This window comes from Mustela nigripes, chromosome 12 (genome assembly GCF_022355385.1).
Source record: "Mustela nigripes isolate SB6536 chromosome 12, MUSNIG.SB6536, whole genome shotgun sequence".
NCBI lineage: Eukaryota > Metazoa > Chordata > Mammalia > Carnivora > Mustelidae > Mustela > Mustela nigripes.
The window spans coordinates 69,425,882-69,452,071 of NC_081568.1; the positions used below are offsets into that span (position 1 = coordinate 69,425,882).

Here is a 26,190-nt window from a genome sequence, read left to right on the forward strand (position 1 = left end):
AGCTCTATTACAAAGCTGTAATCATCAAGACAGAACAGTACTGGCCCAAAAACAGACACCTAGATCAATGGAATAGAACAGAGTGCCCAGAAATGGACCCTTAACTCTACGGTCAACTGATCTTCGACAAAGCAGCAAAGAATGCCCAATAGAAAAAAGACAGTCTCCTCAACAAATGGTATTGGGAAAACTGGACAACAGAAAAATGAAGCTGGACCATTTCCTTACACCACACACAAAAGTAGACTCAAAATGGATGAAAGACCTAAATATGAGACAGGAATCCATTAAAATCCTTGGGATGAACACAGGCAACAATCTCTTTGACTTTACCCCAGCCAAGTTCTTTCTAGAAACATCACCAAAGGCAGTGAAATCACACCCTGAAATCACACCCTGAAGTAAAGTCAGACATTTAACCCACTGAGCCACCCAGGTGCCCCTAATAAAGTATTTTTAAGATTACGTAAGAATGCTTAACTCACTTAAATAGTCTTTCATATCTGTATAGTAACTGAAGTAAAATAAACTAGTATAAAAGGAAAGGTACACAGTCACACATTTGCAATGATTTTGTAACTCACACATACTGTAAATTCTAGGCAATATTAAAATTCTAAAGCTAGGCCATATAGATTACCTAATAACACACCAATTAATTCATAGGTATTCTACAAGGAATGAATCTTCTGACAATATTTACTATGCTAGTAACCTCAGCTGGATCTATGATGACAGTTTCCTCAGACCTCAAATAGGGACATTTGGCCTTTTTCCACAACATTTGTGACTGCAGAGAAGAAACTATCAATCCAATAACCAAAGTAACATTTCCAAGTGCACGGGCAAGTACTGACTGTTTTGTAATACTGCAAAATGTGAAACTCAGAATACTGCAGAATTCTTTAAGGCATATAAGCAGAAAGAATTATTCAAACACATATTTGTAATAATTCCAGTCTAAAGTCAACTGAACAATACAAATAAAATAACAAATTTAAAATATTATTAACAAAATACCCAATCATTCATAGCACATTTCTTTTACTTTAAAGTTATACTATCCACTTGAGGAAAAGCAAAACTCTTAAGAATCTTTGGTTGAACTTCCAGGAAAACTACAGATTAAATTTAGAAATTGGAAAGATTAAAACTTTTCATACTTCTCAAAATCACTCACTTCCATGACAAAGGCATAGCTTATAGGTTTCTCAAAGAGAAATCACTCTAGAATTCTTCTTCTGGGTTATGCAGTTTAAAGTAAAACTTTCCAGCTATGTAAATACAGATGAACTAGGCTATAAGGGAATGTGTGAAGAGCAAAGCTGTCATAAACCATAAGAAATACATAAAAAACCACTGTACCCAGCTAATAATGTTTTAACTTAATATGGTATTAGGTTCAACATGTCTTATTTCCAATGAAACATAAGAACTTTTCCCACTGCATATAATCTCTCTGAAGAATTTCTAAGCCCAGAAACTCATTATTTCAAAGTAAAATTATTCTCAAATGCTGACTCGGACATCCACTCTCAGGGCTATACAGCCGAAATTCCTGTACAATGCAGGATTGCAAGTATACCTAGCATTGTAGTAGTATAGGCTTGGCAATTTTTCTCCCTGAAAACAGTTAAGCTAGTAATTCCCAAACAGACTGTGAAATAAAAATGCAAGGCTCTCTAGACCTCTAGGAGTTTGGGAAACAGTTTTCATTATGTTTGCCTGGTTATTAGCTCAGCACCATATTTTTGTTTGTAATCAGTGGTATTTAATATAATTTAACTTCCAAACAAAATCAATTTGAATTTTAACTAAATGGAAGTATTCCAATTCTATTTCAATTCAATGTACTCTTACATAAAAATATTGATTAAAAAATATCTGAACTTCCAATTCTAGCCAAAATGTAAAGAGCCTGGAAGTCATCTCATCACTTTACTCCTCAAAAGAAAAAGGCTGAACAAACTGAAAATCAATGACTTTTCTTAGCTACATCACAGAATTGAGGTCTGAGGATAAAACATCACCCCAAAAACTAAATAAGAATCATAGCTAAGACCACCTTTCCTGAAGCAAACGCTTCTGTAACTGGTAGGCCAATAACTGGTAGGAACACTTAAAAAGTAACTGATGAATTTGGTGGCACAATAAATATGAACTACCACTGAATGAGTAAAAAACTCCTTAGGTACCAGTTTTAGGAAGACTGCCACACTTTAAGGGAGTACCATCAGATTTCCAGAATGAGGATCAAAGAAACATCCTTTTGTGTTTCAGATAGGGAGGAATTCTAACAATTTTTAAGTGCACTGAGGGCATTCTCCAAAACAAACATCTGCCCTCCAAGAGTCCAAGTCCAACTATACCAGTGTCTTATCTGACCTAAGAAATGGGCATTTAAACAACTCAATTGTTACTGGCCTACCACACTCATCTATCAGGAGCAAAATAAAGACCAAGAAATGCTTCTGAAGGTCAAAATCCAGGAATTCAAGCTCATTTAAAAAGCACTACGATCTGATCACAAGATTATAGAATACTTCTTCCCCCATGCCCAACACCTCACCACCGGACCATTTCAACAAAATACTGCTAAAAGACAATAAAAATACAGTCTGAAGAGACAAAGCATCAGAATGAAACTCAGATCTAAGGCACAGATTTTTGTTATTATCAGATAAGGAAATAACTATGATTGCTACGTAAATGGTCCTAAATGTATAGCTCTAAATATACTAAATAAAGTAGATTAACATGTACAACCATATAAGCAATGTAAGCAAAGAGATGGAAAGAGATGGAAATATTTTGAACTTAAAGAAAATTCGATTTAACAAAATTTGTGGTATGGAACAAAAGCAGTGCATATAGGGTAATTTACAGAACTTAATGCATATATTCAAGAACAAGAAACATCTGAAAACAATAATCTCAGTTTTAATTTTGGGAAACAAAAGAGAGATGAGCAACATAAACCTAAAGCAAGTAGAAGAAAAGAAGTATTAAAAATTAGATCAGGAATCACTGGAATTGAAAAGAGAATACCAACAGATTAAAACTCAACAAGACTAAATCTAATTCTCTGAAAAGATAAATAAAAGTAATAAACTTCTATCCAACATAAGCAAGAAAAAAGAAATGACACAAATTACTGACACAAGAAATGAAAGATGGGTCATTACTACTAATTGATAAACAATTACAGGATAATTAAGCAAAAATAAACTCTATGGCCACCAATTTATTGACTCTAATGGTCCCTGAGAGACAGAGAAGTGCCAAAAATTGTATAAGACAGAGATAACCTGGAGAGTCCTATACTTATTAAAGAAATTAAGTCAGTAATTAGTAACTCTCATCAAACTAGAAATAAAGGAAACTTTTTTTTTTTTTGTACAACTTTATTTACTTGAGAGAGAGAGCACAGAGGGAGGAGAAGAAGCAGAACCCTGCTGAGGGATACTAGGATCAGAACCCAAGTGGAAGGCAAACACTTAACCAACTGAGCCACACACAGGCGCCCTGAAGGAAACTTCTTTACCTTGATAAAGACTATCTACAACAAGTTACCATTAACACCATGCTTAATCGTGAGGAACTTGAAGCTTTCCCACTAAAATACGGTACAATGGAGGGGCGTCTGGGTGGCTCAGCTGGTTGAGAGCTGTACTCTTGATTTCAGCTCAAGTCATAGTATCAGGGTTGTGAGATCGGGCCCCTATTGAAGGGCTCTGTGCTGGGCACAGGGATAACTTAAGATCCTCTCTACCTCTCCCTCTACACCCCCACCCTGAACTGCTCATGCTCTATTAAAAAAAAAAATAGGAGAGGAAGACAGAAGCAGGGAAGGGAAGAAGGAAGGGAAGAAGGGGAATAGGGGAGGGGAAGGGAAGCAGGGAAGGGATGGGGAAGGGAAGGGAAAGGAGAAGGGAGGGGAAGGAGAGGAGAAGGGAACGGAAGAAAAAACCAACACCCAAAACTCTGCAGGAATTAACAAGTGATTACAACAAGGTCACAGCTAAGGTTACTATACAAAGGTCAGGGACACAGGGATGAGAGATAGATAGATAGATAGACAGTGTTAGGCTAAGTGAAATAAATCAGAAAAGTATACATGATTTCACTTACAGGTAAAATTTTTAAAAATAAATAAATAAATAGACAGAAACAAACTCATAAACAGAGAATAAACTGGTGGTTGCCACAGAGGATCATTCGGGGAGATGGGTGAAATAGGGGAAGTGGTTAAGAAGTGCCAATTCAAAGTTACAAAATAAAAAAGTCACAAAGATGAGAAGTACAGCATAGGAGTATAGTAATATTGTTGATAACATTGATGTGACTACCTTATCATGGTGAACAGTGAGTAATATGTAGAATTGTCATATCATGATGATGTACACATGAAACTAATGTAACACTGTATGTCAACTATACTTCAAAAAATATATACACATATATACGAAAGTTCATTGCTTTCTTATATCCCAGCAACAAACAGTTGAAATTTGAAATTATAAACACAGTACCATTTATGTTAAATACCAAAAAAACCCTCATCCTGAAATACTTAGGTAATAATCTTTTAAAATGTACAAGATCTGGGGCATCTGGTTGGCTCAGTCAGTTAAGTGCCCAATTCATGATTCTGGCTTGGGTCATGAGATCAAGCCCTGTGTCAGGGTAGGCACTGGGCGTGGAGTGTGCTTAAGATTCTCTCTTTTCCTCTGCCCCTCACTCCTCCCCATCAAAAGTATAAGATCTATAGAAAAAAAGGAAACATAAAAAAACTCTGATTTAAGGAATTAAAGAATACCTAAATAAATGGAGAGATATTCCATGTTCATGTATAGGAAGACTCTATTGCTATGATGCCACTTTTTCCCAATATGACCTAGAAATTCAATACAATCTCAATCAAAATCACAGCGAGTTATTTTGCGGATATCAACAAAGTGATTCTAAAGTTTATATGAAGCGGCAAAAAGATGCATAATAACCAACATAAAATGAAGGGGAAGAACAGAGTTGGAGGGCTCCTACTACCTAACTTTAAGAACTACTATGGGGCACCTGGGCAAGCTCGAACGGTTAAGTGTCCAACTCTTGATTTCGGATCAGGTCATGATCTCAGTCAAGGTCGTGAGATGGAGCCCCGTGTCCAGCTCAGGGCTCAACACACAGTCAGCTTGAGATTCTCTCAATCCCTCTCCCCCTAACCCACCCCAATTATGTGCATGCGTGGCATGTGTGTGCGTGCTCTCTCTTTAAAATAAAATAAATAAATCTTTTTAAAAAATTGTTCTAAATTCCATCTAGAAATGCTGAGGGAATATATTTTTATTTTCCATATACTTCATCTATAAGAAACATTTATTATAATGTTTTAATTATAAACAGTACCTGAAAGATAACAATTTGAATTCTTTTTTATTTTTTAATAACATATAATGTATTATTAGCGCCAGGGGCACAGGTCTGTGAATCCTCAGGTTTACACACTTCGCAGCACTCACCATAGCACATACCCTCCCCAATGTCCATAAACCCACCACCCTCTCCCTACACCACCCCCCGCCCCTGCAACCCTCGGTTTGTTTTGTGAGATTAAGAGTCTCTTATAGTTTGTCTCCCTCCTGGATCCTATCTTGTTTCATTTATTCTTTTCCTACCCCCCAAACCCCCCACGTTGCATCTCCACTTCCTCATATCAGGGAGATCATATGATAGTTGTCTTTCTCCAAACAATCTGAATTCTTAAGGTACAGGTATGAACAAATAAAATTATGAATAATTCTACATATAATTCATATATAAAGAGCAATGATGCCAATGAATTGAAGGAACATACTGATTAAAAATACTTTATTACTGAATTAGTATTCAGTACATGTAGTTTCAGTGTTGCAAGATGAAAAAGTTCTGGAGTTTTGTAATAAAATTTAACACTATTGAACTGTACACTTAAAAATGGTTAAGACGTTAAATTTAATGTTATGTGGGTTATTTTACAACTATAAAAATTTTTAATACTTTACAGTATTTGTTAGTATGCTTCATTCAGTAGCGTAGGACAGGCCTGAAGTTAACATGCTAAAATATAATAATAGCAGAAACATCAGTTCCAATATAATTTGCATTTGCGCAAATTATTTCCTTCCAAGACCAAAAAAGAAAAACTGATTTCTCTAATTTGTTTTTCATTTCCCCTCATCACTGAGTTTACTGAACAAAAATGGAAGATTTTTAAGCTTACTTTTAATGGCTTTATCCTAAAAATTATAGTAAATAAAAGGTGAATGACTAGTAAATTTTATCTTTCTCAATAATTGAGTCCAGTGGATAATTATTACACAATAGCCACAAAGTAAACGTTTTCAACTTAAATAAATTAAAAACATGATAAAATACTCCATATTGGTTAGGTTATTTTTACCATGCAATTTCCACTTAACACTTCTCTATAACTCAATTTCAAAAATCATACAGAACATTATTGAGGCAATAAGGTCTCTCATTTTGAGAGAAGTTAAAAAAAAAAAAAAAGACACCAGATTTACTTCCACTGTGGTTTACTATAATATAGTATGAGGAAAATGAAAAATAAAAAACAAGCAAAGTTGAAAACAAACATAGGTTTTCCCTTACTGTCAAATTTACTAAACACACCACTCCTTAGTCATCTCCATTAACAAAATATGTGTGTGTATCCGTGTGTGTCTGAGTGTCTGGTTGTGTATGACATGCCTAAAGTTTCATCATAACAATCCTGAAATATCACAAGCTAAAACAGGCTTTCACTTCAAAATGTAATAGTCCATTTAAACCAACAATCCAGGAGATCTCTGCCCCAATATGGGACCACAACAAATACATAGCCAGTTTTTCTAAAAATGAGATACATAGGGGCGCCTGGGTGGCTCAGTGGGTTAAGGCCTCTGCCTTCGGCTCGGGTCATGATCCCGGGGTCCTGGGATTGAGCCCTGCATGGGGCTCTCTGCTCTGCGGGGAGCCTGCTAACTCCTCTCTCTCTCTCTGCCTGCCTCTCTGCCTACTTGTGATCTCTGTCTGTCAAATAAATAAATAAAATCTTAAAAAAAAAAAAAAAAAGAGATACATAAACTACTGGTAATAATAAACCTTAAGTGGTACACTTAACCCAAGAGAGAGGACAAAGCATGTTTCTGGCGAACAAGGGTCTCCCTCCTCTAGTCATATTTGTTTCTGAAATGCTTTGGTACTAAAACCATGCCCCTGATGAATCCCAAATATGCCTGAATCCCTAAAACAAGTGATACTTAATAACAGAAGCCAGTGGCCTAGTGATTTATACCTTCTCTTGTCCATGGGACCAAGAAATTTAAATAATTTTATCAGAAAAACCTAAAGAAAATAAATCTTCCTGTGTACACTACTAGACAACTCTAAATTATGAAAAGCTAGAGAATATGTACCTGAATTCATTTAGGGCATCAACTATTCGATTATATGCCAAACTCCTCTGATTGGCATCAGCTGATCTCCGGCTCATTTTCATAGCCTTGGAAGCAATGAAATAGTTAATTCTTATACTGATCACAAGCAAAAAATGGGAGAAAAAAAAAAGTGAAGGACAAAATCACTTATTTCCACAACACTCTACCATCATGTAAAGAAGGTACATACATTTACAGAGGCTTTCTTTTTTGCACATCTGATCATTAGCAGTTACAACAAAATTCAAATTTTTCAAATGTTAAATCTCTTACTGAAACTCTCAAATGGCAATACTAACATAAAAAAAATGATGTTAACAGTTTCTGGGTTACATAAAACCACCATTTTCTGTTTTTGTTTTTGTTTTTTTAACATACAGAGCAAGATATAATAACTCAGTAACAATGGCATTTTCCTATAGCATTCTCACAGAGAATAGCTCGTTAAGTATACCTTTTTAAAAATCTAAAACATTAGGATTCTATTGAAAAGTATCTCAAGTTATTAATAATATTTTCTTTATTAAAAACATATTTAGCCAAGGTTGAGAGGTTTTGCTTTATACAGACAAAAAGTGGATCAGGATTAGGATGTGAATGTCAAAAAGAACTTTTTTTAGACATTTTAAAGAGAATGGATTTCTGTATTACTTATGTAATTAAAAATCAATTTAAAAAATTTTAAACATGTATTTCAGAGGTCAGACTACTTTAAGGCCAGAAATCATATTCATGCACATCTAAAAGCTTCATAAGGTAAACGTGAAACTTTGTTTTCATAAACTGTTGAGATTCCCAATTTATTTAAAAAAAAAAAAAGGAGTGAATATTCTTTAGCTAAAACTAAACATTAAACTTTATCAGCAGTAAAAATGTACAATTACAGTATAGATCTCAAAAGGTGGCACAAGCTTCAAAATAATTCCCAAGGTACTGAGAAACAAAATCCACTTATTTTCATTAAAAAAAAACAACAACAAATAAATGATACTGTCAAAACTGACCCTAAAAGAAAACTTCTCTGTATGGTCCACTGTTTACGATATTCTATCACTAATTAACAGCTATAGAACTTTTAAAATTAAGTTCTGTTTATTTATATAAAGATACTCATCCATTAAGCTTTATTTTTCAGTTATAGTAAGAAAATGAGATTTTAAACTTGCTGAACAAATACTGAAACAACTATAAGGATTGCAATGTATGCTTTTTGGTTATAAAATGGTCAAAGCATTAAAACATGTAAAAAGTAATCTATAATGAGTTCTATACTGCCTGAATATTTCAAGTTTTATACAAAACTTCAAACCATTCTCCCGGTGACTCAAAATGTCACTTCATTCGCAGCTAAGTATTATGTGTATTGACTTTGGCAACATTGATTACAAAAAGGGACAGCTGCCAACTGAAGAAAATGTCACCAAGGTCTAACTTCTGAAAAAAGCAAAAATGGCCATTACTCATTTGTTCAATTAAAGATGTATTGCTAATGATCTATTTGTCCTCTGACAATTTAACGTGAATAACAAACATCAGTGTAACTCTCTGGAGGCAGATGAGACTTAGTCACTGCTGGGTTACCAAAATGCACCCTGTTTTTAAGACCATTCTAATTGGTCCTCCTCTCCCTAGCCTTCTGAATTCTACTCTCTTAAAAAAAAAAAACATACAGCTAAATTAATCTTCCGAAAGCACAATTTAGAGACGGCTTTAACAACAATGTCAAAACTCCTGGTTAGCATTCGAGATTCTTTGTGGTCTGGGTCTCATAAATTCTGTCAACCATACCACCCACTACCCCTCTTCTATCCTTTCCCTTCTGTATACTGTCAATGGGATTAAGAATTTAGTTATTCCCAATGATTTGTTACTTTAACTTCCTGGGAATCTCTTAAAAATAATAGGGAAACTTCAGCACGGTATTAATTACAGTGTAGTTACAATTATGAAAGAGTAAAAATGACTTAAAAACTGTTACTTGAGGAAATCCTCTCAAATATATTTAAGAACAATTTACAATGACATGAGAAGTGTATATGTTAACAATGATGAGTTTTTAAAAATGGGCACATAATTAAAATAATATGGACACAAAACAATCCCAATCGAGTAAAAATAAAATATACATAGAAAAGGCCTGGGAAGACTTTTAGCAAAATGTTACAGAGTTATTTTTGGGTGGCAAGTATATCAATTTTCTTGCTATTCAGCTATATTCAATTCTCAAAGTTTTACGTTTTAAAAGTCCTACATATCCTTTAAGATCCAGTCCAAATGTGACATCTTCTCAAAAGGAAGTCCTCTTCTTTTCCTATGAGCTTGTCTTTTTTAGTTATTCTTATGATCTATCTTATATTCATAATTTTACTTGTATATAAATTTATCATATCCACTATCAGCAGCACGAGACACAACTATCACTCTTACATTCTTAAATCTTTCCCTTCATTTGGCGCCCCTCAAAAAAGTATTCTATCTTATTTTTCCTGTTACTTGAATGGCCAATTCCATTACTCTCTGCAGTTCTTTCTCAACTCTTCAAATTTTAACTGCTGAAATGCTCCACAGATCAAGTGTAGGATCTCCTCTCCTTGCTTCTATTCCTCAGTTTCATGTCTTCAAATACCATCAATGCACTGATGACTACCTAGCCTGATCTCCTAAACTCTAGACTCATATAACCACTTAGATGTCCAAGAGGCCTTTCAAACGAATACCTGACTTTCCTCCACCCAACCTGTTCCATCTTACTACCGGTAACTCCATCCTTCTTACTGCTCAAGAGAAAAATCTCAAGCCAACCTGTACTGTTCTCCTTCCCACACACACCAATTGAGTCCATCAACTAATCTCATTAGCCCTATTTTCAAAACATATCCAGAATCCAATCACTACTCATCAATTCTATCACCTAACTGGTTTGAGTATCCAACATCTCTCACTGTATCACTGCAACAGTCTCCTATTTTATTCTCATAGCATCCACCTTTGCCTCTGGAAGTCTATTCTTCATAAGCAGTAGGAGTGAACCTCATAAACACTGTCATTCCTCTGCTTTGGTTTCCCATCTTAAGAGTAAATGCTAGTGCCCTTGCGATGGTATCCTAAAAGTGTGTACATAATCTGAAGTTACTTCTAAACCAGCCACTTTGGCCTCCTTACCTTGCTCAAGCATCAGGGTTACTCCTGACTCAGGCCTTTGCCCCTGCCTAGATTCCCTCATATAGTTGCATCTCACTTCTTCCATATCTCTGGATCAAATGTCATTCTATCAGGAACCATCATGATTAGGCAACAAAAATCAGAATATCTCCATCCAGCATTCCTTATAAACCCATTTTATTTTTCTCCATAACATTTATTATCATCAAAAATCATATATTTGGGGCACCTGGGTGGCTTAATTGGTTAAGTGTCTGACTCTTGATTTTGGCTCAGGTCATGATCTCAGGGTCATGAGACAGAGTCCTGCAAGAGGTTTTGTGCTGGGTGTGGAGCCTGCTTAACATTCTCTCTCTCCCTCTTCCTCTGCCTTTCTCTCTGCTTGTGCATGCATGCTCTCTCTCTCAAAAAAAAAAAAAAAGTAAAAATAAAAATAACCATAATCATAAAATAAAACTTATAAATTCATTTGTTTATTTGCTGCCTCATGAGGTCTAGAGTGTTGCTTTTTTCCCATATTACCTACACTTGCTAGAATAGTGCTTGTCATGAATGGATGAATGACTTTGTAACATATATTAGGCAGTAAGCTCCCTGAAAAGAGCTGAAGTCTATTTTGCATCTCCAGAGCACTTTGTAGGGTAATTGCAACTGTGGCTGTTAATTTTTCTGCCGAATGAATAAACATAATACTAAATAAGGAGAATAAGATTCAGAGGAAAATAAAGGACATTAACAAACCAACAACATGACTGTGCTTACCTGTTCTATTGCACTCTTTAGTTTGTTCATGTGGCTTTCAAAGAGAGGAAAATGTGAAAAAAAGAATTCATTAAATTTGTTATTTTCATCTTCATCTTTGGATAATGAAAAGATTACCCCAATTGCAATCTTCTTTTTTCTCACAATTCCTGGGTTAGGGCCACAGCTTTCATCTGACAGATTAAAGCTTTCTTCTATAGACCTTAAAAATAAATGTTTTTTTTTAATTAAAAAAATACAAAAATAATTAAATTCATAGTTTGAGTCCTTGCTAACTAAATGTACACTAAGTATTTTTTTTTCTGTTTTATCAAGTAAATCTAAAAATGCATATCAACTGCTATCTCATTTAGCAATCTACTGGCTTTTCTTTCATACTCACATTTTTAAAAATTATTTTATTTATTAGACAGACCGAGATCACAAGTAGACAGAGAGTTAGGCAGAGAGAGAGAGAGAGAGAGGAGGAAGCAGGCTCCCCGCCAAGCAGAGAGCGGGATGTGGGGCTCGATCCCAGGACCCTGGGATCGTGACCTGAGCCAAAGGCAGAGGCTTAAGCACTGAGCCACCCAGGCGCCCCCCCATACTCACATTTTTATAAGAAATTTTAACAGAGAGTCAGATTGGGAACATTTTGTTAAATTAGAAGTCACTAAAAAAAGGAGGTAACTTCCAATTCATAACCAATCTAAAATGCCTGAATTTTTAGGTGTATAACTGAGTCTGATGTAATTCACTGTTCTATGATCTACTTATGTCTCTCCTTTTGATTCCAGAAATTAAAAAAAAAAAAAAGGACTAAAGGGATTAAGTAAAAGAGGAAACAAGAAGTTACATTATTTATAGCTGCTTAACATAGACTAAAAAAAAGATCTTTAAAGAATGAATGAACTTGCCTAATTACAAACACAAAAAACTGAAGTATCAAAACATGCAGTACATTAATCAAACACCTAAATAGAAGGGCTAACACTATAAAAACTTTTGGGAAAAACATAGGGTAAAATCTTTAAGATACTGAATTTGGCAATGACTTCCTGGATATGACACTCAAAAGTACAGATAACTAAAGAAAAAAGAAATAAACTGGACTACATAAAATTTAAACTGCTGTGTACCAAAGGACACTGTCAAGAGAATGAAAAGACTACCCATGGAATGGGAAAAAATTCAGCCAAGCATATGTCTGATAAGGGATTAGTATCTAGAATATGTAAAGAACTCCTATACTTCAACCAATAAACCTAAATAAAAAATGGGCACAACACTTGTAATAGGCATTTCTCCAAAAGACAGACACACAGCCAATAAGCACATAAAAACATACTCAGTAACACTAGCTATTAGTGAAATAAAAATCAAAACCACAGTAAGATACCACTTCATACCCATCAGGACAGCTATTATCAAAAAAACAGAAAATGACTATTGGAAAGAATGTGGAGAAATTAGAATTCTGTGCATTTCTGGTAAGAATGTAAAAATAGAACTGGCCACTGTAGAAAACAATATGGAATTTTCACAAAACTTTAACCACAGAATTACCCTATCTCCCAGCAATTCCACATCTGGGTATATACTCAAAAAGAATGAAAGGAGGAACTCAAAAAGGGTATTTGTATACCCATGTTCATATCAGCATTATTTGCAAAAGCTGCAAGTAATCCAATTAGCAACAATCACACCTCAGATAAACCTCATTGCCTACAATACTGTCACTGCTCAAAGCTAGGTGAAAGCAATCCAAATGTCCATCAACAGACAAGTGCCTAAATAAAGTGTGATATATACACACGATGGAGTATTAATCAGCCCTAAAAAGGAATAAAACCCTAATACATGCAACAACACAGATGAACCATGAAGACATTCTAACTGAAATAAACTAAATATAAAAGGATAAATATTCTATGATCCCACTTATATCAGGTTTGTAGAGAATTCTCAAATTCAGAGAGACAAAAAATAATATTTTGAATGGTAGCCAAGGGTAGGGAGGAATGGGGAGTTACTGCTTAACGGGTACAGCTTCAATTTGGGGAAATAAAAAAGTTCTGGACATGAATAATGACGATGGTTGCATAACAATGTGAAGGTACTTAAAATGCCACTGAACTATATACTAATATCAGTTAAAACTACCAATAATTTAACAAATGGAATATTTTAAAAGTTTCAAGACTTAAAATACACAAAATACAAACCCAGACTCTAAAAAGAATCATTCAGAATTGTGTTTCAGGAACTACTCAGGGCACCTGGGTGGCTCAGAGGCGACTGCCTTCAGCTCAGGTCATGATCCTGGAGCCCCAGGACTGAGTCCCCCCTCTCACGCTCTCTCTTTCTCTCATTCTCCCTCTCAAATACATAAATAAAATATTTTTTAAAAAAATAAGGAACTATTCAATTTTATTATAGTGAAGGTTCCAGCTTACCATCTAGGAAATACCCCATTCTCCAAGCTTGTTGTTTGGCTGCGTCGCCAACGTCGCTGGTAACTGCTGGCACAACTTCGGGTAAGTGAGGAGTTTGGAGAGGGAAATGGTGTAATAAGCAAGCTGCTCAGAGATGCTGTCAGGTCAAAATAAAAACAAGTATAATGTAAACATTTAAAAATACATCAATAATAACTCAGCATAAAGATAATTTTTTTAAAGATTTTATTTATTTATTTGAGAGACATAGCGAGAGATAGCACACGCAGGGGGAGGGAAAAAGGGAAAGGAGGCTCCTGCTGGGCATGGAGCATGACATGGGGTTCGATCCCAGAACCCTGGGACCATGACCTAAGCTGAAGGCAGAAGCTTAACCAATTGAGCCACCCAGGGGCCCCAAGATAAATTTCTTTTTAACAAATTTAATAGTGATTCAAATTTTTCATTTTGTTTCATGAACTTCTAAAATTTCCATTTTAAAAAAGCAACATTGTTGGGGCGCCTGGGTGGCTCAGTGGGTTAAGCCGCTGCCTTCGGCTCAGGTCATGATCTCAGGGTCCTGGGATTGAGTCCCGCATCGGGCTCTCTGCTCAGCGGGGAGCCTGCTTCCCTCTCCCTCTCTCTCTCTCTCTCTCTGCCAGCCTCTCTACCTACCTGTGATTTCTCTCTGTCAAATGAATAAATAAAATCTTTTAAAAAAGTAACATTGTTGTTGGAGCAAAGTCCCAGAGCAGAAAATTCATATATTAATAGTGCATTGGAAAGAGACTCTGAGACCTTCCCCTTTTTATAGTCTTACTCCCACCCCTACTTGAGAAGAAAGGGCTAATTTGAAACAAGCATTATTTCTTCAGCCATGAAACTGTCCTCTAGCTTAGCTAAATACTTAGTCCTTAAATTTAAAGAAGTATGATGATTCAGGTTTTTAAAATTATTTTATCTTTTTGAAGTTTGTATTTAAATTCTAGTTAGTTAATATACAGTATAATATTAGTTTCAAGTGGACAATATACTGATTCAGCAGTTCCACACAACATCCCCTGCTCATCACAACAAGTGCATGCCTATCCCCTATTTAACCCATCCCCTCACCCACCTTCCTTCTCGTAACCATCAGTTTCTGTAGTTAAGAGTCTGTTTCTTGGTTTGCTTCTCTCTCATTTTTTCTCCCTTCGTCATTTGTTTTGTTTCTTAAATTCTACATATGAGTGAAATCGTGTTTATCTTGCTCGCACTGACTTATTTCCCTTAGCTCAATACCCTGTACCACCATCTGTGCTGTTACAAATGGAAGACTTTATTCTTTTTTATGTCTTAGTAATAGTCCACTGTATAAATATACCAAATCTTCCTATATCTACTCATCAGTTGATGGATACTGGGGCTGTTTCTATAATTTGGCTGTTGTAAGTAATGCTGCTATAAACATACATTGTAAACTGCATAAATGTGCATGTATCCCTCTGAACTAATATTTTTATATTCTTCGGGTAAACAGTACTATAATTGTTGGACTGATGTGATTCCTTTTAATGCAGCAGCTAGATTTTAAGAACAAAGTTCTGAATGTCATTTGAAGATGTCATTTAAAAGCACATCATCTTTTATCTGTCACAATGGCTAAAACCAAAACAACAAGAAATAACAAATGTTGAAAGGATATGAAGAGAAAGGACCCTCATGTGTTGGTGGAAATACAAACTGGTACAGCCACTAGATTCCTCAAAAAACTATAAAGAGAAATACCATATGATTCAGTAATTTCACTACTGGGTATTTACACAAAGAAAACAAAAACAGTAATCTAAAAAGATACATGCCCTCCTAAGTTTACTGCAGCATTATTTACAAGAGCTAAGATAATCTAAGCAATCTAAGTGTCCACTGATAGATGAAGCAATAAAGAAGATGTATATACATATTACCCAATCATAAAATAGAATGAGATACTGCCATCTGAGACAACATGGATGGACCCAGAGGGTATAAAGCTAAGTGCAGTAAGTCAGAGAAACACAAATACCATATGCTATCACTTGTATGTGGAATCTAAAAAACAGAATAAACAAACAAAAAGCAGAAAGAGACCCATTAACACAGAGAACAAATTGATGGTTGCCAGAGAGAAGGGGGTTAGATGGGAAGGGAAAAATGCGTGAGGGGGAGTGAGAGATACAAGCTTCCAGTAATGAAATGAATAAGTCACAGGGATAAAAAGGACAGGTTAGGGATGAGTCAGTGGTACTCTAATATTGTTGTAATAAAAATGAAGATGGGAGCTACATTGTGGTAAGCATAGCATAACACACAAAGTTGTCAAATCCTATGTTGTACATCTAAAACTGATGTAACACAGTGTGTCACAACTGTATTTACAACTATACTTCAATAAAAAGAATAAAAGTATCACTGACACTTGAACATGGGTTTGAAATGTGCAGAGCTATTTAACATATGTTTGAGTTTTGGGGGGTTTTTTCGATAAATACAGTACAGAATTACAAATCTATTTTCTTTACGATTTTTTCTTTTTAAGATTTTATTTATTTATTTGACAGACAGAGATCACAAGTAGGCAGAGAGGCAGGCAGAGAGAGGAGGAAGCAGGCTCCCTGCTGAGTGGAGAGTCCGATGCAGGCAGGGCTCAATCCCAGGATCCTGAGACCAGGACCTGAGCCGAAGGCAGAGTCTTTAACCCACTGAGCCACAAAGGGCCCTTCCTTATGATTTTCTTTTTTTTTTTTTTAAAGATTTTATTTATTTATCTGACAAAGAGAGATTACAGGTAGGTAGAGAGGCTGGCAGAGAGAGAGAGAGAGGAGCAGGCTCCCTGCCGAGCAGAGAGCCTGATGTGGGACTCAATCCCAGGACCCTGAGATCATGACCTGAGCCGAAGGCAGCGGCTTAACCCACTGAGCCACCCAAGTTCCCCTCTTTATGATTTTCTTAACCACATTTTTCTCTATGTTATTGTAAAAATACAGTATCCAATACATATAACATATAAAATATATGTTAATTGACTGTTCATATTATCAGTAAGGCTTCCAATCAACAGTAGGCTATTAGTAGTTGAGGTTTTAGGAAGTCAAACGTTACGTACAGAGTTTTTTTACTGCGCAGGGGGAGAGGAAGTTTGCATCCCTTACCAACACATTATTCAAGAATTAACTCTACTGATGAACTGCTTCTACACAGGTAGTCAAGCCTGTGAATGTTTAGCCCCTTTCAATAATAGTCATGACTATATGTACTAAGTTCCAAAAATAGATTAGATTGCTCCAGAGAATAAGCGGTGACAGACATATTCCAATAGAACCCATTATGATTATAACTGCTGTAATCCCTTAACTGTGAGGATTATGCTCTTCCCAAATACCCCTTCTCCAGAAACTCTTTCTTGCCTGGAATGTCAAAAGCTACAACCCTTTGTTTTTCATTAGACTAGGAATCCTCTCCTTCTCTGTGCTGGATCTAGAAAGCGAAAGACATTAAGGGTCTGCTTTTCTTTGGCTATATTTTAAATTCCCATTTTCATAATTACAATCACATACTGAAAATTTGTGAGGTAATCAAAAACAGGGAAGCACATCAGATGGTATATTACTTTTGGATATCAGGAGTGAAAACTAACAGACTCACTATGAAGAACTGTTCATTTCAATTCTCGCCAACAAATCCAACAATAAAGAAAGAGCTTTATGTGCCATACAACTATGTGGATCATCAATGAATTAATTCTAAACTACTTCCTTGAAAAGACCACATTTTTATTAGTATTATAAGTAAGTGTTGTCAAAGTCTAAGACTGGATATGTATAACTAACCTGGGGATGCTTCAGTGAAAAATCAAATGCTAAACTAAATTTGGAAAAAAACTATGTATTACCAGAGTCTGGTATTAAAAATAACCCTACTGGAAAAAGAAGAAAATACACAATTAATTTAAAAGGTGTATGTGAAGTTATGGCTTGAAAAAGCCTTACAGATCAATCTGATGAGGGAACAGAAGGCTGGCTGAGGACAAAGCAAAAGCTGACACTCTGCAACCTTCCCCTACCCCCACTCCTGCATGGGACATATATGACATTCTTTAGGAATCTCCCAACTACCTTAATGTTAATACCTTGCTAAGAAGGGAAAAAGGACCTTAGCAATGGCAAAGCCTCAAGTATTATCCCTCTATAAAGCATTACTGGTACCCTGTCCCTAGCCCAGGCTAAGTCAGTTTTCCTTTCCCTAAACCTCTCTGCACAGGTCTATCAGAACACATGATACAATGGAGGACAATTTTCCTAACTGTTCTCTCTGTAAACTCTGTGCTTCTTAAAGGTAGAATGCAAGGTTTACCTTTTTTTTTTTTTCTTTTAATCTCTTCCATGTTTCAATAAAGATTTGTTAGTCTGTATTTCAGGAGCCCATACTTGAAAGCTATATATATATAGCATTGATCCAAAATGCCTAAGCTTTTCTGGGCAAAAGATACTCTGACAACTTAAAACTCCAGTTAAGAGTAAGCAGCTATAACCAAATGTGTCTTTTCTACTATTTAAGCCATCTCTTGAGCAATACTTTTTCTTATATTGTCTAAGTCTAAGCCAATGTCCACTCATCTAGGCCATATTCCACCAGGCATATGTAACAGTAAACATGAAAATTTTAATTTTAAAATACTTCTCTCTGTCATTACAATTCTCTTACAAGGCTAATATCAATACTAACAAACTGTACATGAAATTGGATGGTAAAGGAAAAAATAAAAATCATTGTTGGATAACAGTGATCTCATAAGAAAACTAGATTAACACATGAACTTGGCATTACCAGAACGTGCTATGCCACTGTCTCTGTCCTCATTCAGCTCTCTTCCAGGCATGTCCATTGGGTTGCTGTGAACTGTGAATTAAGACAAAATTGTCAGAGCATATAATGCTATCCAGGGTAGTGTTGCTGCTTTTATGTAGCAAATGAAATCATGCTCATCTCATTGCATTCCTTTATTTTTTTTTTCAATAGCATGGCACAAACCCAACACCAAGAGCTATCACTCAGTTGAACAAGCTTTGAGATCTAGGTGAAGACTGACATATAATATGAAAATATGATATATTATCTAAAGAAGCAAGGGATGTTAAAAGGAAAATACTCACAATAGGCTACTAAATGACCAAAAAGCATGCTTTTGAACTTAATAAGAATGATTCCTGGAGGTAAATAATGGGTATGTGGTGGTTCACTTTACTATTCTGCCAATATTAATGTATGTTTAAAAATTCCTCAAAATAGAAATTTTAAGAAGACCATTTGAATGGTATGATCCAAATTAAATTATGGTGTTTTTTTCAGAAAGGTTAATTCTAGCTGACACAATGGCTAATATATATATTTTTGCCCATTTCTCATATTTTTCAAATTTTCTGTAATAAATATGTATTATTCCTATCTCATATTTGCAAGCAAAGTGAATATTAATTAAAACAAGAAGTTAGATACAACTCCCTGGACACAAGGCATAAAAACACTCTACAATCATCAATTTAATGATATAAACAAATACACTCACATATGCCTTTTACAGGTTGATATAATGGTGCTTGTTCATCTAAATCTTAGCTCCAAGAGAAATCGTTCTTATGGAATAACAGATCAGAAATTTTAAAATAGTGACTGAGAACATTTTCTGCAATTGGTGAACTATGAGTACACAAAAGCTACTCAGCCATGGAAACAAGAGCATGTCACATGAGAAATTCTAACTGGTATTGTTAAGAAATAATGTTCATACTAAAATTTGGTTAGGATTCTAAAGTTAAAATCATTATTTTATAATGAGATATGAAATAAACAAATTACATGAAAATGTCAATTCTACTGATAACTGAAATTTCTGGAAAGTTTTAAGAACATACTCAGTAGAAAGGAAATTAAGTTTTTACACTTGATAAACAATGTTTTCTTAACCACGCCCTCTTCAAATGCATTTATCTACTCTCTTGTTTCCACAGCTTAACTACAGATTCTAGCCACTGGAGCACACCAGCTAGTCTACCCACACAGCACATGGCAAACCTGCAAAGAAAGAGGCGCTCCTGATCAGGCGGAGCGGACCCTGCTCAGAGAATGCCCGCCTGGGGCTGCAGAACTGTGAAAGACCTACATGGCGAAAACGTAAAATACATATGAAAGAGGGCTGTCAGAGAAGCCACAAAGCGTCTGGAATAAAGGGTGAGCTTAGGCAGCACAAATGCAGACCCACAGATATGGATGGAAGCTTTTAAATTAAGTAAGAATAATTCAAGCTGGCTTCCCCTCCTTGAAACAGGACTGTTTCTCTCTGGTCATAGCTTATGTCAAACAACACTCATGCCTACTTACTAATAAACCTGTATATAATAATAAAAATAACCTTCTACTACACAACGTAAAAGTTATTTTAAATGTTCAATCCTTTCTAACCTAAAACAATGATTTTAAAGATTCAAAAAAGCACAGTGTTATTATCTAAATAATTTGACATTTGCCAAATAGATTTATCTTTTAAAAAGTCAGGGTTTTTTTTTTTTTTTTTTTTGAGATTTTATTTATTTATTTGAGAGCCTGTGTGCAAGAGAGCACGACAGAGAGAGAGAGAAGAGAGAAAGCATTAACTGGGTTTAGGGGGAGCAGAGGAAGAGGGAGAGAGAAAAGCAGACTCCCCACTAAGCAGGGAGCCCACAGCAGGGGTCAATCCCAGGACTCTGAGACTATGACCTTAACTGAAGGCAGACACTTAACCGACTGAATCACCCAGGTGCCCCAAAAAGTCAGTTTTTAAATTACAGCATTCTCCTGCCCCTGCAGTAAAGAGAAAACCACCTAAGTGCTTGGCTGAGAAAAGAGAACACAACATATAACAAAAAGCAGAAAAAGGATCTACTGACAAATATGTATGAGACTTCTTTTTTCTAACCTGGTGAAGTTACAAAACAACTAACTTTGGAAGAAACCAAAGTTCCTAAACTAATGGTCAGCCACAAAGAAAGCAGGAACACCAACACAACTCCATCAACTCCCAGCTATCCAGGAAACATGGCTGCCACACACTGGATCAAATAACAGAATCTGAAGACCCAAAAGGGCAACATTAGAACCTGGAAGCAAGCAGTTGGGCTGCCTGCTATGCTTAATCAAGACAGCCTAAAGAGCCACCTAGGAGGTTACCTAGGATAGAATAGGGGGGGGATTCAGTTTTAACAAGTGACAAGTATATTTTTCAAATTGCTGATGGATATTTTTCTATAACAAGAACTTCTAAAATTATAGTGCATTTGCAGCAATCCTTCCATGTTTTAACTGTTCAGCTCTTTCTTCAATTCTCTCTAGCTACTTCAAAACTTATCTACTCTCTTTAAACTCCTTCTCTACATACCTCCTTCCTTACTTTCAGGATATGACTGTCTCCCACATATGCACGTGTGTATGCAAACAGAATTCACCAGAAGGAACTCTCCTGTTTCTTTCCACCTTGTCTTCAAACTTAATCAAATTCTGCCCCACCTGCCCCTTCTTGCTAGAGCTAGGAACCCACTTCTCCCTCCCTTTCAAAGCCAATTCTATGTCAGCTAGGACCTTCAAAAAATCTCACTTTACTACTTCTATCTTTAACTTTAACCTCCTTATAGCCTCCTATTCCACCAACATTTAAACATAGTCAAAACCAGTGGCGCCTAGGTGGCTCAGTCAATTTAAGCCTCTGACTCCTGATTTCAGCTCAGGTCATGATTTCAGGGTTGGCAGATCTAGCCCTGTGTCAGGCTCCACACTGAGCATGGAGCCTCTCAAGGGTGTCTCTCTCCCTGCCCCTCCTCTCGTCTCAAAAAAAATAAAGCAAAAAAAAAAAAAAAAAAAAAAAAAAATTATTAAACAAAGCAGTCAAAACTATTCTCTCCATATATCTAATACTATATAATTCAGTAGTTCTTAAAATGTGGTCTGAAGACTTCTTTAGGGGTCTGTATAAAACTGTATTTTCTTAATACACTTCAACCAAAACAACATATTACAAGAAAATGAATACAGAAGCAGATATGAGGATTAAGTTGTATCCTATTAAGCCAGAAATGAAGGAGTCTTGCAAAAATCTAAACAATGCCACTCTCCTCATTTAGTTTTTTTCATGGAAAATAGTCATTTCATGTTATTTATATTAACGTGTAAAAAGTTGTGTTTTTTTAATAAATTGTTTTTAAATTTTGTTTTAACTTTTAAAACATCATCAAAAAAGGTAACCCACATAAACCAAAAGCTCTCTGTGTTCCTCAGTAATTTCTAAGTGTATAAAGGGATCCTGAGACCAAAAAGAATCACCACTTAAATCTCGGGGAAAAAAATGACCTCTGAGTCTCTCCTCAACTCTGGCTTCTATTCTATTCTCCCCACTGAAACTGTTCACGTAGGCCACCAAAAGCCTTCCCATTGACTAATGCAGTTCATACTCTTATGTTACCTTATTATATATTTGATGCTGACTAAATTACACTTTGAACTTTTCCCCACAGGTCAGTGATTACAAAGTAGGTTTCTTTTCTTAATCCTCTTTATGTGCTTCTTTTAACTTATTCTTTCTTTAAGCCAACATTCCCCAGGATTTTAGCCTCAAGACTTCCTTCTCATTCTTTAACATTTCCTAGGTCACCTCATTCATTCTTACACTTTTATTTATCATTTACAAGCTAATGTTTCACAAATCCATGGGAGATACAGCTGTCTAATAAAGAACTATGTTCTCCCTTCTATTTTATCAAGTAGTTTCTGGGAAGCTACCCAGCTAGGGATCTTATTTCTCAAATCTTATATATAGGTGAAGCCATGTGATTAATTACCACTAATGGAACCTGAACAAAACTGATATATGTCACGTTCAGGCTGAGGTTGGTTATGAAACAGATGTGCCACACTCAATTCCTTTCCACTGGCTTTCCACTCAGCTTCCAGCTGAGCACAACCTTGGAAACTACATGATGAAGAAGGCAGAACTCCCAGAAAGAGAAAAACTGTTAATCAATGAGGAACACTCCTTTGAATTTCACATGACTGGAAACAAAAACCAAAACCCCCAAAAAAAAACTTCACTGCTTTTAAATTATTTTATGTTCACTAATCTTTATGTTATAGCACCTACCGCTACACCTACTAAAGAACTATAATGGATATTTTTACTCGAATAACCAACCAATACTTCTATTCCAACATACATAAACCTAAAATTACCAATTCCTAATTTCTTCTGTTCCTTCCAATAAATGGCATCAATATCCAAGCAATTATACAACCATACAGCAAAGTGCCACACTTGAGTTCTCCTTTCTCCTCCCTTCTTCCTCTATTTACCAAGTCCTGTCCACTCTCTATCCCATAAGGAACCACTCAACAAGGCTCTGTCCTCACTGACAGTCTTACTCTAGGTCTCCATTATCTGACACTTGGGATTATCCGAAGGACCACCTAATATAAATCTTTTCCTCAATCCCATCAGTTCACTTAAATCCTTTCCCACTGCAATTAGAATACTCTTTTGAAGATATAAAGTTAATCTGATCATGTTTCTTTAGTCTGACAACTCCTCTGTGGTCACCTTCAGAACGCACCACAAAGATCTCTAGCTAAAAGGAGTATAACTGACTACCCCCAAGATGATGTGTTCTGACATCTACTGTGATGTCTGTGCAAGGCCACATACCCTATAGGTTACTGTTAGCCAGTAACTCATCACAGCAGAAACAGTAAGGCAGGCACATTTTGGAACACATATGACAACAAACTTTGACTTAAAGACTTGTCAGTGGCCTTACCAAAACTTCCATGCATTGCATGGCAGGATAGGACACTTCCATTCAATCTTCTATTTCTCTCTTCATTTGGAGTCAGTCTTGGATCACAATATGATGGTTTTCTTGACCTTTACCAGATCCCTGCCTCATTTCTTCTCACAGTCATTTCTCCTAATATTAACCTTGCATGTTTAATCATGCCGTGGCACGTGTTAAAAAACAGGCAGAGGACCAAAACTAACATACCCTCACTACTACCCAACTGCTTAACACTTAAGTTCAAATCCTCACTACAGCCCAAAGTGCCTTTTATCATCAACCTCCTATTCACTTTTTTTTTTAATTTCTTTTATTTATTCCTATTCTTTGCTCCATCAACACTACTTTATTCATATTCTTTCCCCATGCTATCATCTCTTGCTCCTCCTGCATCTTCCTAGAATGTTTCTGTCCGCAAAGGGCTAATCCTTCAAGGTTAGGCTTCATATCTTCAAGAAAGTCTCGGACTCTCCAGGACTGGATTAGGTACTCTTCCTCATTTCTATCACATGCTCTTTAACATGTCCAAGAATTAATTGCACTCTACTATAGTTGTTGTATTTCTTGTGTGATTCGCACTAGTTAGTTAAAAACTAGTGCCTCTGTTGAGGCAGGGAGTGTGTCTGGTTCACCACTGTACCCTCAGGGCCTAGTAGAGTGCTTAAGCATAGAACAGGTGCTCAATAAGTATTTGCTAATTAACTGGAAATGTAAAAAAAAATAAGAAATGGTACTCAGATATCCTTGATTCACAATTACAAACGTGCAAGTAAAAGACACTCATTATTTAAAGTCTGTACTTTGTTAAATGAATTTCCTATCCTGTATTAAAACACAGAAGATGAGTATACCTAGCATCCATAAGGTAATTTACTGTATTAAGTAACAGTGGATTTGAATTCTTAAAATAGGTTTTAATTAACCTCTTGAGCTTTGAAAAGTGACAAATTATAAAGAAAAAAGATGCAGCTCTCTTGTCACATTTTTACTTTATTAAAACCAATGAAAACTGATCATTTGAGTTATGAAAAAGCAGTACTCCTCTATTTTTCTAAAAAAATGTGCAAAGTTTCTTTTTTTAAAAGACTTATCTATTTTGAGAGAGAAAAAGAGCATGCAAACAGGAGGAGGGGCAGAAAGAGAGAGAAAATCTCAAGCAGATTCACCGAGCACAGACCCCAACATGGGGCTTGACCTCACAACCCTGAGATCCTGACCTGAACCAAAATCAAGAGTTGGATGCTTAACCACCCAGGCTCCCCAAAATATGCAAGCTTTCTAAAGTACATGCCTGACACTGTAACTAGCCCATACTATTTGCTGTATAAATGGTTGCTCATTTGAATTAACATGAATTATAAAAAATAATAGATTACAATATGGTTCAAGTCGGAAGAAAAACTCTTTCCTATTTATATATGTAACTAATATTTTTTTAAATCAATTTGAAATAAAAATTCTCACTAAATAGAGAAATATTTATCCTTGTCTAATTGCTGTCCACGTTCTGGCATGTTAGTTATTCGCGTACCAGGAATATGGCCAGCATCAATTTAGTTGAGCTTTGTAGGGTAAAACAAATGACTAGAAATTTTAGGAACAGTTTGTCACTTCAGAATGTTGAACTTAAATAATAACAGTCAACTATCCAAATCACTAAAGAAGCTGTTATTTTAATAAATCTTTAAGGGAACATAAAATTTGAATATCTGCTCATCTACGTGAATTCAGGTCACAAAAATGAGCACCATTTCAAAATTACTTTTACGGTTTGGGAAGACAGAGTGGAGAATAATACCAGTATTCTTCAGCTAAAATATTCAAAAAAGCTGGTAAGGACTTCTTATATGACTGACAGTGCCTTTCAAAGATGCATCAAAGTTAAAAACAAAAAACAAACCAGATATATCTTCAGCAGTTCTTTTTCAGGTACAAAAAAAGTATTGTTCAAATATACAAAAATTATGTTTTTCAAATAATACAAATGTTATATATACTGCCAATTTAAATTCCTTTTCCACTTCCAGTATGTCAAACTCTGCGATCTTATTAAAAGGTCTACATTATTAAAAACGAACTGCAAATCCTTGTTTTACTGTTAACCTATTTAAAACTTGTAAAACCAAAGGAACCATTTACCTATATTTCCAAGCAGTCCATTAATAACTGTGTTATTATCAGCCTTTAATGTACTGTTGTCCTGATTGATGAATTCAAGACTGTCCTGTAGCCTAAAGGGAAAAAGAAACAATAAATTGCAAATTCATTTTATGTTCTTTATAGCAATTCTTTGCATATCCCAATGAAATTTTAAGTATAAAACTGTTTTGGTTTTTTTTTTTTTAAGTTTTAAGTATTCTTACTAGTTTACAGCACTAAATCAGGGGTTGGCAAACTACACCTTAAGAGCTAAATCCACCCTGCTGCCTGTGCTGCCTGTTCTTATAAATAAAGTTTTACTGGAACATAGCCATGCTATGTATACAGCCATGTATGTACTGTGTA

At 35.6% G+C, this 26,190-nt stretch overlaps 1 protein-coding gene across 2 annotated transcripts in view; it reads right to left on the reverse strand.

The window, feature by feature from the left end:
• FNIP1 (folliculin interacting protein 1) overlaps positions 1-26,190 on the reverse strand; it is a 154,218-nt gene that overhangs the window by 42,326 nt on the left and 85,702 nt on the right. Inside the window, exons 6-11 of one of the 2 annotated variants that reach the window (XM_059417513.1) lie at positions 25,825-25,916; positions 19,907-19,990; positions 18,662-18,733; positions 13,838-13,973; positions 11,403-11,604; positions 7,458-7,543 (exon numbers count right to left, since the gene is read on the reverse strand). In XM_059417513.1, coding sequence (XP_059273496.1) covers positions 7,458-7,543; positions 11,403-11,604; positions 13,838-13,973; positions 18,662-18,733; positions 19,907-19,990; positions 25,825-25,916 — 672 coding nt within the window. The remainder of the gene's footprint in view (positions 1-7,457; positions 7,544-11,402; positions 11,605-13,837; positions 13,974-18,661; positions 18,734-19,906; positions 19,991-25,824; positions 25,917-26,190) is intronic. The other variant, XM_059417512.1, reaches the window with a different exon arrangement.